The sequence below is a fragment of the Tamandua tetradactyla genome, chromosome 16 (assembly GCF_023851605.1).
Source record: "Tamandua tetradactyla isolate mTamTet1 chromosome 16, mTamTet1.pri, whole genome shotgun sequence".
Taxonomy (NCBI): domain Eukaryota; kingdom Metazoa; phylum Chordata; class Mammalia; order Pilosa; family Myrmecophagidae; genus Tamandua; species Tamandua tetradactyla.
In genome coordinates, this window is record NC_135342.1 from 60,977,945 (window position 1) to 60,992,989 (window position 15,045).

Here is a 15,045-nt window from a genome sequence, read left to right on the forward strand (position 1 = left end):
GCCTGACCACTAACTATGTAATTGAACAAGTTTTCTCACTGAGCCTCTGCTCCATCTTTTTTTCTTTTCTTTTTTAACTTTTTTTAATTGTTTAATATAACTCTGCTTCATCTCTTAAGGGATCTGGGGACTGTTCCTCCCTGAATGCTTATGAGAACCAAATGGGTACAGCATGTTGGACCCTGGACCTAGAACAGACATGTCTTTAAGGGCCTGTGTGCCCCCCACTGGCTAGCGGCCCATTGTACACTGCTTTAGACTACTTGTGGGCTTTGGTGGTAGTTTCCTTTAGGTAAACACCACATATGTTAGTCTGACTTTCCCCCTCTTTTCTACCTATGGTTCCTGACCCTGGCCAGCTTCATCTTTCCTCTCCAATTCCTCAGACCCTCCCCTAATGCTACATTCAAATCAAGAAGTTCCCTCATTTACTGAGCACATCCATGGGTGCCAGAGTCCTTGGTTCCAGGTGAGTCTTCAGAGCTACTTTCATTGGTTCGTAGGTGATGTCCCTCTTGTCCAGGAAGGCACAGAGCTCATACACCTCAGAAATGGTCTCAGTCAGGGGCAGCCGGCAAGTCCCCAGCCAGTTCCTGCTCAGAGGAAAGGCCTGTCATTGAAAGCCCCAGCACCACGGTTTCCAGCCTGTAATCTTTGCATGTCTAGACTGTCTTGCTACGACACTGGTATTCAGGCTGCATCACTAACATCGTTTCCTGATGTAACTGGAAGTCTGGTCATATCTTGTAGGAGAGGAAACCTGAACACAGGCCCACCTCCTTGGAGTTTAGCTTGACCTATTTCAGCAAAGCCTTCTAAGTCAACTGACCAAGGCTGTGGGCCCTAGGCTCCAGATGCCAGGCCTTGCCATCCCCAATAAGTACCTGTCCAGGCTATCTCAGTTGCTATGGGATAGTCTGCCATGGTCCTGGGAGATTACTCACACCCTGTGTGCCCACAAAGAGGATAGAGATAGGAACACCCACCCAACCCCCACAAACCCTCCCTCTGAAGGCACTTGAATTTGTCCTCTGTGTCGTCAGGAGTGGGAATGACTCTTGAAGAGATGGATGGCATGGGACATGCTTTAGCACAGCCTTATAGTCGAGAAAAACTGGGGGAGTACCCCTTTTATGCTGTCCTAGATTTTTTCTGCTGTGCCCAGCTGTCTAGGCCTCCCATATAAGTTCTGTGCTAAGGCACCACAGGGAGTGGGCTCAGATAAGGACCTCCACCAAGAACGTACCAAAAGACCCTCAGAAGGAGAGAGATGAATGCTCCCCTGCAGGGAAGAAGGTACATTTACCTTCCTCTTGATACTTGCTAAGACAAAAGTGGATGAGGAATCATTTAGGACTACCCTACCCTATGAGAGGTCAGGACACTACCAAAAAGATGGTGTTGGGGCAAGATGAGCAGGGTCAGACAACCTTGGAAAACTCACTTCTACCTTTAGTTTTGGTACCACCGGGTTTTGTGACCCAAAGAGAGTTGCACCACTGTTCAACACCTCAATTTACTCCTCTATAGAAGGAGATTGGAATCCATGTCCTTTCCCTACTGGGAACATTCTGAGAGCTCAGTTCTCAGGCCCAGGCCAGGTATCACCCACTCTGGGAAGCCTGCCTGCCTTGCTTCAGGGAGAGTTCATCTCTGGCTCTGGCCTCTGGGTGTACTGAGTGAGCCTCCTAAAGGTGTAGAAGGGTCTACATTACTCACTTGCTTGGAGAGTGGAACCTAGCACCCTGAGGTCTGTGACTGTGGCCTGGTCACCTCAAGCCTAGCACAGTGCTCAAACCAGGGAAAGAGATTGCAGAGGACCAAGATAAGAAACAATCTGGGGGGTGCAAGGATAGTTCAGTGGGAGAATTCTCGCTTGTCATGCAGGAGACCCAGGTTCGATTCATGGCCCACACACTTCCCAAACAAATAAGCATAACAAACGAAAAACCAAACAAAAATTCAACTAATGGTGCTGCAACAAGGGGATGCTCACATGGAAAAAGAATGAAATGTGACCCCCGTCATATAGCCTACCGAAAAAAAAGTCTGAAGCCTTTGAACCTTGGGGGCCCTTGCAACTCACTGGTGCCAGTCCTCTCTGAGGTCCTAACCTAGTAATGATGGTCGTGGTGGAAGTGGCTAAAATGATGGGTTTGCCCCTAGGGACTCTACTTCCCTCTGGCTCATGAGAAAAGGCCTCAAAGAAATGCAAAACCCAGCTGTAGTGGGGCTGAGATATTTTCTAAGGAGGGCCTTACTTGACATGCTGAAAGAGGACCCCGTTCCCTGTGATGTACAGTCTGCTTCCGTCCAGTGTGCTCTCGATGCGCAGCTGCCCCAGTGCAGAGTCTGGGTACTTGACAAGCAGACCCAGGGCCATCATGTACAGGGGCCTCACAGATTCCAAGCCAGCTGCACGGCCCCCCTTTCCAGGGCTTGGGGGCGGGCAGGAAGTCCGGGAACAGCCAGCTGTGCCAGGGAGGAAAGAGGTTACTCCTAGACTTAGTTCCATGGTTAAGTAGTATTGGAGGCTTTGGGTTTTGCTTCTTACTGTTGCCTCAAATAAGCACCAAAGAGGCTTAGAGGGAGATAATTTCCTTGCACAGTCCAAATCTTGATCTCAAAAATCAGTATAAATATTTTGCATGGTCAGATGGGTTTATAGGTCAACACTATTTGGGGGGGAGGTAGAGTGGGGGGTGTTCTTTGTTAAAGCGTTAAAATCTGAATTTCACATATTTCAGTATAGCAGCCACCTGGTCCCAACCTCTGCAGGCATCTCCCTCAGTTCCAAGCTCTGCTCTAACTATCCATGAGTAAAGATGAGCAACCATAGCACAGAACCCATTGTGTATTACAGTCTTTCTGAATTCACTGATCCTCCTGGGGCCCCCCAAAACATAGTCTGCGCTGTCCCTTTCAGGTTGGGTAGCTGGGTTCGGTAGTGGACAGTGCCACAGAGCCCAGTCATTACAGCTTCCAGGACCCTGCCTTGGGGAGATTTGGGAAATGGGGTGATGAAAGCTAAATCAAACACTTGAGGGGAGAAACCAGCTGGAGGTAGGGCTGGGAGCATGAAGGCCCGGACTGGACAGGGCCTAAAAAGAGGCAGAAACAGAGGCACAGCAGCTAGGAATTATGGAGTGAGGGATAAGGGAATTTGGGGATGGGGTGGGATATCTGAAGCACTAACAGAGAACTTTCCCATGCCCTCCAGCTGTGCCTAGAAGAGGATGGATGGGTGTGATAGTGGGTACTGCAAATACCCAGGTACTTATCATCTCCATAAGCAGCGCACACTTCCCCTGTCCTAGGGAGGCCGTAGTGGTCTCCAGCCTCCCTCCCTAGGACAACCAGTTTGTTCTCTGCCCCTTGGACCAGTGTCCTCCTGCTTCAGACTCGGCTGGGCTCTCTATAACCCCAGTGGGCTGCCAGCCACCCACTCAGTAGAGAGGCTAAGCAGACAGGACACACAGGGTTTCAGGCCGAGACTCAGCTTCCTGAATTTGGAGTTGGCCAGAACATCCATTTCTCTCACCACAGCCCCAAATTCAAAGTGGTTGTGGAAGGGGAGTTGTTTGTTCTTGGTTTTTCCATCTCAAGGCCAGGCTGTCTGTGCTGGTTTGAAAGGAAGTATGCCCCCTAGAAAAGCCATGTTTTAATCTAAATCCCATTTCATAAAGGTAGAATAATCCCTATTCAATACTGTATGTTTGAAACTGTAATCAGATCATCTCCCTGGATGATGTGATTTACTCAAGAGTGGTTGTTAAGCTGGATTAGGTGATGACATGTCTCCACCCATTTGGGTGGGTCTTGATTGGTATATTGGAGTCCTATAAAAGAGGAAACATTTTGGAGAATGGGAGATTCAGAGAGAGCAGAGAATGCTGCAGCACCACAAAGCAGAGTTCACCAGCCAGCAACCTTTGGAGATGAAGAAAGAAAAATGCCTCCCGGGGAGCTTCATGAAACCGGAAGCCAGGAGAGAAAGCAGATGACGCCATGTCTGCCATGTGCCTTCCCAGCTGAGAGAGAAGCCCTGATTCTGTTCGCCATGTGCCTTCTCACTTGAGAGAGAAGCCCTGAACTTCATCGGCCTTCTTAAACCAAGGTATCTTTCCCTGGATGGATGCCTTAGATTGGACATTTCTATAGACTTGTTATAATTGGGACATATTCTCGGCCTCAGAACTGTAAACTAGCAACTTATTAAATTTGCCTTTTTAAAAGCCATTCCAGTCTGGTATATTGCATTCCTGCAGCTAGCAAACTAGACCACTGTCCCAGAACACCAAGGGGAGGGCCAAGATCCCCTGGGAGACATACCCATGTTCATCCTGTACAACCTTACAGCTTCAGTCAGCTCAGGGATTTCCAGAATTTCCACTTCTGCTTCTAACACATCGATGTTGGAGAAATTATCTGGTAGTAAAATCTTCTGTGAGCGAAGAAAATTCACTTGAAGAGTAAAGGGAAACAAAATGAATTGACAGGGTTATTCTGATTTAACTGTAGATCCAGGTTTTGGCAAGTTTTTGGTGCTGCAACTTATCCTAGGCTCTCCTTGTTCTGAAACAATTTCTGTATATACCTGGTTAGGTTAGCTTTAAAGCCTGTGATTTTCAAGGTGAAAGACCCCAAATTAGTATATTTTCCTGTGTCTGAGTCTGTGGGTGTGTTCCCATGGCCAGGCCTGGGATTCCAAAGCCAGGCTCCCCAGGCTGAGCACACTGGCCTTGAGACTTACCCTGTGAGTCTTGACCCAAGAGCAGGTCATGCCAAAAGAGGGATTGTTTTGCTGCTTAGAGAGGAGGGGACTGGTTGTGCCTGGGCTGGCAGGTAGCACTTGCAGTTTATCCCTGCCTGGATTGCAGGGGAGGCAGAGATGGAGCCAGTGCTAACATCTTGTGTGAACCAACTTGGAGATTCAGAAGCACTTCAAGGACAACTTTCTAGGTAACCTTGAATAAGAATGGCTGGTGTTCCTGGCATTTGGACCCCTAGTGCTGCTTGGGTGTGTACTGCTTTGTGCATCTAGGCAGCGGCAGTAGCTTGGAATCAAAGAAGTCATTCAGTTCACATCACTGATAGGGCTCATCCTGGGACACTGGCGGGAGTATGTGCCTCTATTCTTGTACAGGGTTGAAAATCCCATCCCTTCTTAGGTTGCTAGCTCCAGGGGGGGGGGGGGCAGTTCTACAATGATTCTGGGGAAACTGTCACCATACAGAGCCCTCCTCCCTTTTAACTCTGAGTTTAGTAGATGTGACAGCAGGTAGGGACCATCCTTTGAAACACCCCTATTTCCTCACGAAGCCCAGTTAGATCCCTAAGGGCAGAGCAGGAAGGGAAGCTGATGTTGGAGTCCAGCTCAGGGCTGTGCCCTTTGCATAAGACTCTCATGGTCTCTGACAACACCTCAGGTACCTTCCAGTGCCCTCTATTCCCAGACCATCCCAAACCAAACCCGAGGCCAGGGGGGCCTGATGCTGGGAATCTGCTTGGCTCCTGGAAGGCTCTGTCAGGCCTAGGGAGGCCCCTGAGGTCCTGTGCACCAAGCTAGGCTTCTGTGGGGCCTGAGATAGGGAGGGATGGAGAGTCCTATCAGGACAGCCCCCACTCCCACTCACCCACCCATCCACCCTGACACACCATCCCGGGACAGAGCAATCACCAATGAAGCGGAACTCGCTGCACTCGCACTCAATCAGGGCCACAGTCTCAGCCAGCCACAGCAGGTTGTCCTCAGTCACCAGGCTTGGGTACTTGGCCACCAGGTCCAGCGGCAGGAAGCAGTAGTGTACTTCCTCTTCCGTGTCTAACAGTGGCGTGTCCATGAGCCCTAAAGGTGCCTTATCATGTAGGCCTGAAGGAGAATGAGCAGAAGCTATCACCACCTCCCAGAGGCCAGGGCTCGCAGAGTCCAGCAGGATTCTCACTGGCCCAGGGGCTCCAGAGGAATTAGAGAGGCCACCTAAGAGATGTCCCTGCCAGGTGCCTCCTTCCCTCTCTTTCCAGAGGCCCTAAGGTTTGGCAGGAGTATGATGAGGAGGCATGGAGATCTACTTTTTTATACAGGCAGTGAACGACACTGGGACTTGTTGTGACATGTGGGTTTATTTACTCAAAGTTATTGAATTCATTTTGGTTACCTGGGTAGTTCTTTCTAATTTTCAAAACAGCCATTATGACACATAGGTATAATAGATATTTGAGTCTCCTAGAAGCTCAAACCCATCAAAAATCATGAATGCCTGCCAGATAAACCAATGTATGCTTCCAGGCACTTGTCAGATATTGATCATTTAGGGACTCCTTGTGTGGTGATCGGAGGTGACTCCAAAGGATGGTAGAATTCCCTGGTGTCCAGGAGCTGGCAGAATGGCCCAGGCTTGCCCAAGTGAAACCAATATGCAGAAGAATGAATGTGGGGGAAGATGTTTAGTTTTAGTGGCGAGGGAACGTGGCAAGGCACAAGATCAAAGGAGATGGCAGAGGTAGGGAAATCATTCAGAACCAGTTCAGAAATCAGGGTTCTCTCTGGATGGAAGCCACTTTGGTAAGGGCGAGGAAGGGGAAGCTGGTGTGGGCTTCAGGAAGGGTGGGTCTGTCCCCAGTTGTACCTGTGAAGGCTGGACTTTTGATAGGAAATTCTGAGGGTTTGCTGATACACTTCCACGTTCGCCAGTAGTTCAGAGATGCTCTCTCAGCAACAGGGATGTCTGCGGGCCGCACCCGTAGATGATGTTTGCCCTCCTTCAGATTGTCTAGAGTCTGTAGATAAAGAAGATTATTGCCTTGAAGATTCTAAACCAAGTAACCATCTACTAATTCTAGGGTGAAATGCCAGGAAAAAGAGTGTGACACTTTAGTAGAGCATTTTGAAATAAATTGTACCAATCATACAAAAATGTAGAAAATTGAGTCCATGAGATGACATGTTGCTAGTACTCAAAATTCTAATGGCCGTATCTTTTTTTTATTTTTGAAATGATTTTTTTGTGTTATAATTTCATGTTGTATAGCAGTTATTTGTCTTAAACCATCTGAAGAGTAATTTACATTGAATCATTAAAAACTTGAATTTTCTGCTACCATTCCCCACAAGAGTTCAAAAACCCTTGTTGACCTGTTATTATTGATGGGAGCTATACCGATGGTTTGTGTTCATCCTAACTGTGGAAAGTTGTTTAAGTAGGGAAATGTGGGTGTAAAAAAAGCGTCTTACATCAGCACAGGGTTTCACATTTTTCAAACCACTTTCACATATATTAGCTCATTTACCCTGACACAACTTTGTGAAATAAATGCGGTGTTTGCATTCCCATTTTACTGCTGAAGCAGTTATGGTCAGAGGGCTTGTGACTTGTGCCTGTCCAGAGCTTCTCAGGTTTGAAGGAGAAGCTGTCCGGGGGAGGGTTGAGGCTGGGGTGAGGCATCCCAACTAGGCAGGGCTGCAGCCCAGGGTAGAGGGTGGGCTTCATGCTGCCCTCACTTGAAGACATGACCATGCCTCAAAAGCCCCATGGGGCAGATTATCATAACGTCAAGCCCATTTTTCTGTCCCTGCTTTAGTAGAAAATGTTTTTCCAAGAAATTTTTGGAGATGGCAGGTAAAGTGGTCCAGTAAAGGTACCATGTGACCAATTTTCTGTTCTAAGAGCCTCACAATGGATAGAACACCTCAGATCCAGTATGTAACTGATAAATGAAACTCCTTACTGGTGGCTAGACAGGTGAAGATGCTCTTAGGAGCCATCGGCTTTGGGAAGAGCCCTCTGGTGGCTATGGCTATGAACTGCACCCACATAACTACTCAAGGTCCTTTGGACAGCTGGTGGACTTGTGGGAGGACTGAGCGCACAATGGGTGACTGGATTGGTAGGTGTGTGTGTGTATGATGGTTCTTTCTTGGGGCACTAGACAATGGGGGAGCACAGTTTGTGTGGGAAACGCTGAAAGAGAATGTGTCATTCAGTCATTTGAGAAAAATTAACTGTAAATCCCCAGGGCCACAATCAGACACTGCATGGACTCGAGGAGCTCTCACCTTGGTGGAAAAGAAAGACATGACAGTCAACAATGAAATATTCTTAGATAAGAGCTTGTGAGGTTTTGGGACCCTTAGGAGCCCTAGGACTACTTTCCACAACATTAGAAGGAAATCCCAACTTCTTTATCCTTCTTCACTTGGGATTGCAGCACCTTAGCTTCTATGCCCAGCTGTCGGTTATCCTGAGGAGGGAAGTAGGGACAGATGGGTTTCTGAACGAGGGCGTAGTTAGCCTTGGGTAAAGGGGAATAAAGACAAGGTGCCAGGAAGGTGACTGAGAGGACAGACAGATTCTGCATCAGTGGATGGGCAGGCTTATTGCCTTAGAAAACAGGCTGGCAGTATTTGTGCTGAGAAATGGAATAAAGAAAGCAAAACCATGATTGTGTATAGGAGGGACAGGGCAAGGCAGAGTGCAGGGTGGGCAGAGATGTGTACTGAGCTACCTGCTTCTGTGCCTTGAATGTGGCCTTGTTTGTGGTGCTCGGGAGTTGAGGGCATGGGGAGATCTGAGATAAAGTTAGAGCAGTAAACTACAGAATTTACAGAAGCTGAAGAATTTTGATTTTTTCTATAGTTAAGGGAAGCTGTTGAAGGATTTACAGCAGAGGACTGTTAGTTGACAGTTATACCCTCTCCACCCTATCAGTCAGCAAGTACTATGACTCCATCTCATCCTGCCTCTTCCTCCATCCAGTCTCCCCTTTCTCTGAGTTCAAGACCCTGGGTTTTCCATGTATGTGCTGCCACTTCCAAGGATTGGGAAGGGCCTTATATGTAATGCTAAGGAGTTTGGACTTGACCCCTTGTGACTCAGCATCCCCCAAGCCCTCTCCCAGGGATCTTTACACACATTTGAGTCCAAATCGCTTCCAGATTAAAAACAAACTTCAGTGTTCCCTATTACCTATGGGATTGTATTAGTTTCCTGTGGCTGCTGTAACAAATTACCACAAATGAGGTGGCATAAAACAACAGAAACTTATTCTCTTACAATTCTGGAGGCGAAAAGTCTCACATTAGAATCATAAAATCGAAGTGTTGGGGAGAATCCATTCCTTGCCTCTCTTGGCTTCTGGTGGCTGATGGGGTTCCCTCGCCTGTGGCTGCCTAGCTCCAATCTGCCTTGGTCTTTCCATGGCCTTCTCCTCTGTGTGGTGTATGCCTACCGCATCTCCCCCTGTCTCTCTCTTCTAAGGACATTCATGATGGCATTTAGGGACAACTCGGATAATCCAGGATAATCTCCTTATCTCAAAATCCTTAATTGCTTCACACATGCAAAAACATTACCATAGACTTCCGGAGAAGATGGCGGCTTAGTAAGACGCGCGGGTCTTAGATCCTCCTCCAGAAAAGCAACTAAAGAAACAGAAACAATACGAAACAGCTCCCGGAGTCACGACAGAGACCAAAAAAGACAGCGTACCCCATTCTGGAACGGCTGAACGGGTAGGGAGAATCCACTGCTGTGAGATACCCGAGGGGTGCACGTTTTCCCGGCTGGGGTGGCTGGCGTCTGGGGTCCCCTCCACGCACGTGGCTCCCCGGTCTGACTGGGAACATTGGATAGCGGGGCCCTCCCGTCACGCTTGGCGTCTCGGGCCAGCTGGGCAATTTAGACCAGCACTCCCCCAAGCCACGGCCAGCGACCCCCGCCTCCACGCGCGGTTTCCCGGGCCGACTGCCCCGCAGACAAACGACCGCCACGAGCGCCACCTACTGGGCAGGAAAAGAAAAACAGAGCCCAGAGATTCCACAGAAAAACCTTTCAACCAGCTGGGTCCCACACCCAGGGAGATCTGATCAAATGCCCAGACACCAGCAGAAAATAATGGATGACGCTCGGAAAATTGAAGATATGGCCCAATCAAAGGAACAAACCAATAGTTCAAATGAGATACAGGAGCTGAGACAACTAATGCTGAATATACGAACAGAAATGGAAAAACTCTTCAAAAACCAAATCAATAAATTGAGGGAGGACATGAAGAAGATATGGGCTGAACAAAAAGAAGAAATAGAAAATCTGAAAAAACAAATCACAGAACTTGTGGGAGTGAAGGACAAAGAAGAAAAAATGGAAAAAACAATGGATACCTACAATGGTAGATCTAAAGAGACAGAAGCTACAATTAGTGAACTGGAGGATGGAACAACTGAATTCCAAAAAGAAACAGAAACTATAGGGAAAAGAATGGAAAAACTTGAGCAGGGAATCAGGGAACTGAATGACAATATGAAGCGCACAAATATACGTGTTGTGGGTGTCCCAGAAGGAGAAGAGAAGGGAAAAGGAGGAGAAAAACTAATGGAAGAAATTATCACTGAAAATTTCCCAACTCTTATGAAAGACCTAAATATACAGATCCAAGAAGTGCAGCGCACCCCAAAGAGAATAGACCCAAATAGGCGTTCTCCAAGACATTTACTAGTTAGAATGTCAGAGGTCAAAGAGAAAGAGAGGATCTTGAAAGCAGCAAGAGAAAAACAATCTGTCACATACAAGGGAAACCCAATAAGACTATGTGTAGATTTCTCAGCAGAAACCATGGAAGCTAGAAGACAGTGGGATGATATATTTAAATCACTAAAAGAGAAAAACTGCCAACCAAGACTCCTATATCCAGCAAAATTGTCCTTCAAAAATGAAGGAGAAATTAAAACATTTATAGACAAAAAGTCACTGAGAGAATTTGTGACCAAGAGACCAGCTCTGCAAGAAATACTAAAGGGAGCACTAGAGTCAGATACGAAAAGACAGAAGAGAGAGGTATGGAGTAAAGTGTAGAAAGAAGGAAAATCAGATATGATATATATAATACAAAAGCCAAAATGGTAGAGGAAAATATTATCCAAACAGTAATAACACTAAAAGTTAATGGACTGAATTTCCCAATCAAAAGACATAGAATGGCAGAATGGATTACGACCCAGCAATACCACTGCTAGGTATCTACTCAAAGGACTTAAAGGCAAAGACACAGACGGACAGTTGCACACCAGTGTTTATAGCAGCATTATCTACAACTTCCACACCAGTGTTTATAGCAGCATTATCTACAACTTCAAAGAGATGGAAATAGCCAAAATGCCCATCAACAGACGAGTGGCTAAACAAACTGTGGCGTATACCTACGATGGAATATTATGCAGCTTTAAGACAGACTAAACTTATGAAGCATGTAATAACATAGATGGACCTAGAGAACATTATGCTGAGTGAGTCTAGCCAAAAACTAAAGGACAAATACTGTATGGTCCCACTGATGTGAACCGACATTCGAGAATCAGCTTGGACTATATCATTGGTAAAAGAGACCAGCAGGAGTTAGAAACAGGGTAAGATAATGGGTAATTGGAGCTGAAGGGATACAGACTGTGCAACAGGACTAGATACAAAAACTCAAAAATGGACAGCACAATAATACCTAAGTGTAATGTAACTAGGTTGGAACACTGAATGAAGCTGCACCTGAAATATGGTTTTTTGTTTGTTTGTTTGTGTGTTTGTATCTTTTGTTTTTGTTTTTTTCTTTTTCCTTTTTATATATATATATATTATTAGTATTATTATTTTAATTCTCTTCTCTATATTAACATTCTATATCTTTTTCTGCTGTTTTGCTAGTTCTTTTCCTAAATCGATGCAAATGTACTAAGAAATGATGATCATACATCTATGTGATGATACTAAGAATTACTGAGTGCATGTGTAGAATGGAATGATTTCTAAATGTTGTGTTAATTTCTTTTCTTTTTTTTGATTAATAAAAAAATTTAAAAAAAAAAAAACATTACCATAAAACTTTAGCATCAACAAAAAAAAAACAAAACATCTTCACCATTCACAGTTCTGGGAATTAGGACCTGATCTATTTGGAGGTCACCATTCAGCTCATCACAGGGATCAAGTCCAAACTCTTCTTAGCATTGCATATAAGGCCCTTTATGATCCTTGGCAGTGGCAGCATATACATGGAAAGCACAGGGCCTTGAACTCAGATAGACCTGGATTTGAATCCTAACTTTCACTTAAGAGTTAACATTTATTATTCCAGTACTTTTTTTTTTTTTAACATAATTTTATTGAGGATGGTACAATGGTGGCTCAGTGGCAGAATTCTTGCCTGCTGTGCCAGAGACCCGGGTTCAATTTCTGGAGCCTGCCCATGCCAAAAAAAAAGGATTTTTTTCTTTATTGAGATATATCCACACACCGTACAAGCCATCCAAAGATGCAATCAGTGACTCCTGGTATCATCACAATGTCCAGGCATTTTAAAACTGAATACTGCTATGTGCCAGTCCCAGGAGTTAGTCTGGCACTAGGCCTTGGAGCCTCAACTAGGTTATTTTCTGGGCTCTCAGCTAATTCTTGCTCTGACTTCCAGAAATGCAAGGCTTTCTACTCATGGGGAAGTCCTTTGGGTGCCGTGAGAATCCACAGAGTGCATCCCCTCACCCACTCATCCTACTTTATTAGTAGAATATGCAGGATTGGTTTGCCAGTCTCTCCTAATAGATGACCCTTCAAGAGGGCAAGAGTCTTGCCTGTATTGTTCTCTTCTGTATTCACAGCACCCAGAACAGTGTCTGTGGGGTGTCAGCACATTTTTGTTGAATGAATGAATGAAGAACAACCCAGAACATCGAAACTTCCAACTTCCTTTGGCCTTGCTGACTTAAGTGGCCACAGAGCTCATGGCTGGTTTTCTGTGGGTTGACTTCAATTCTAATTCTACCCCCTGAACACTACTTCTAGGACTTTTACTCTTTATGTTAGGACCTGGAAAATTATTAGAAGGGAGGATTTCCTTAAGGAACTACAGACCTAAATTCAGAAGGCTAAATGATAGCACAGGGACAATTAATGTGCTTTTGGCCTAGATAGTAGTGAAAAAAATACATCAATCAAAAGTAATTTAAGACTGAAGGTGTGGGGGCATGTGTGTAGTATGTGTGTAGGTGTAATTGCCAAAAGATGGCTGATAAATGTACTCTGCTTGCAGAGCTTTGGGACTTAGTGGGAGTTTTCTAAAGCAGCAGCAGTTCTCAGAGATGCCCTGTACTCTGGAAGTGGGCTGTTGCTAGGAATGTGATGGCAGAGGAGCCTGGGGAACTTGTAAGTACCCAGCTGCCTTGGAAAGACAAGGAAGGCAATCACCACTTGGAAAACCAAGGGAAGCAGGGCTCGTGGAACTAAAGGATGTGTAGATCAGCTGTTATCAGCCAAAGAAGAAAACAAGATGCACACTTCAAGCCCACCCTCCAGCCCCCTGCCCCAGACCCCTCACTCTGCACAGGTGGATTCAGCCTTCATAGGTAATCTAGGGTACGTCACTCAACATTCTCTCAGAACACATCTGTTAAACACCTGTTTACAGATGGGGCATTGTGAGACATGCTGGGGATGCCAACATGAAAAGAACACTGCCCAGTGAGGGAGAAAGTCATGTGAATGTATCATACCAAGAGAGTTAGCAATGAGATTATAGAGCAGTTAACTCTGGCATGAGAGCAGAAAGATCTGCCTGAAGATGTCAGGCTGGGCATCCCATGGACCACATTTGGGCTAAATCTTATGGGGGGTGTATTCTAGGAAGAGGAAACAGCAAGTGAAAGGTGTGGAGAAAAAGCATGTGGTGAATGTCAGTGTGCATATGTGCATTGTGTGTGGGTGTGTGTGCGTGTGCACACACGTAGGTTGGAAGATGAACCAGGAAAAGCAGATTGGCTAAATTGCGAGGATCCCTGACATCAGGTCAAGGGGTTTATACCTGGGCTGTCCACTTACCTGTGCCCACAGATAAGGTACATTGTCGGGATAATTATCTGCCGTGCATGTAATCTCCTTTTTTCCAACATCACAGTAGTAATCTGTCCTCAGATCGTAACTAATAGGAAATGAGAGACTGCCACTGATCTATTTTCTTACAAGCATCATTTGTGTGATCAACATAAAAACTCTTTCGAGCACAAGGAACACAGGCGTATTTGGGTTGCCTGTTGGTAGAGGAATGCTCACAAATGGGATAATTAAAACTTCCAAACTTACAAGTCCCCAGAAGGCAGTGAAAAAGGAAACACAAGTAGCATTGCACTGTCAAGATACTATGTCCTCCTGATGAGGAGAACATATGGATTAAAAATAAGTAAATAATAGGGGGAACAAATATTAAAATAAATTTAATAATTGAAATGCTAGTGATCGATGAAAGGGAGTGGTAAGGGGTACAGAAAAAAGTAGGGGAAACAAAGGCTAAAATATATTGGGTAAATGGAAATAACTGGCAGTCAGTGAGAGGGAGGGGTAAGGGGTATGGTATTATGAGTTTTTTTCTTTTTTCTTTTTATTTCTTTTTCTTAACTGATGCAATTGTTCTAAGAAATGATCATGGTGATGAATATACAACTATGTGATGATATTGTGAGTTATTGATTATATACCAAGGATGGAATGATCATATGGTAAGAATGTTCGTGTTTGTATGTTATTATGTTAAAAAAAAAAAAAGATACTATGTCCTCAGTGGACTTCAAGGCACAGGTCAAAGGGAATTGATCGTTGAAAACCTTGAACCCTTGTGAGTGACCCTAAAGGGAAATTTCACACTCTGTAGTAGCAGCTGAGACTCCCAGTCAGGCTGAGGCGTGGGAAAGGCTTGAAGCAGTTTACATTTAGGTAAGAGGCCTTCCCAAAATGCACAGGAAGTTCTAGAAAGTACTGCGATAATGATTACTCCGCATTCCCCTATGAACAATATATAACATTCCAAATTTTCCAGGCCCCTGGATTTTCATACCAGGTTTGATGACTCTCAAATTTATATCTCTAGAGCTGACTGCTTCCCTGAACTTCAGACCTGTACATCCAGGTGCCTCCTCACCATCTCCACTTGGATGTCTAATAGACTTACTTTCCATTGCCTTTCACACTTACCATGTTCAAATCCTAACTCCTGATCACCCCCACCTCTTCTAAC

General features: G+C 45.4%; 1 protein-coding gene across 6 annotated transcripts in view; it reads right to left on the minus strand.

The window, feature by feature from the left end:
• Window positions 1-15,045, minus strand: part of KCTD19 (potassium channel tetramerization domain containing 19) — a 37,894-nt gene that overhangs the window by 6,618 nt on the left and 16,231 nt on the right. For all 6 annotated transcript variants that reach the window (XM_077132706.1, XM_077132705.1, XM_077132702.1 and 3 more), the window contains exons 3-7: window positions 6,630-6,780; window positions 5,681-5,872; window positions 4,333-4,464; window positions 2,262-2,472; window positions 433-593 (exon numbers count right to left, since the gene is read on the minus strand). In XM_077132706.1, the coding sequence (XP_076988821.1) occupies window positions 433-593; window positions 2,262-2,472; window positions 4,333-4,464; window positions 5,681-5,872; window positions 6,630-6,780 (847 nt within the window). The remainder of the gene's footprint in view (window positions 1-432; window positions 594-2,261; window positions 2,473-4,332; window positions 4,465-5,680; window positions 5,873-6,629; window positions 6,781-15,045) is intronic.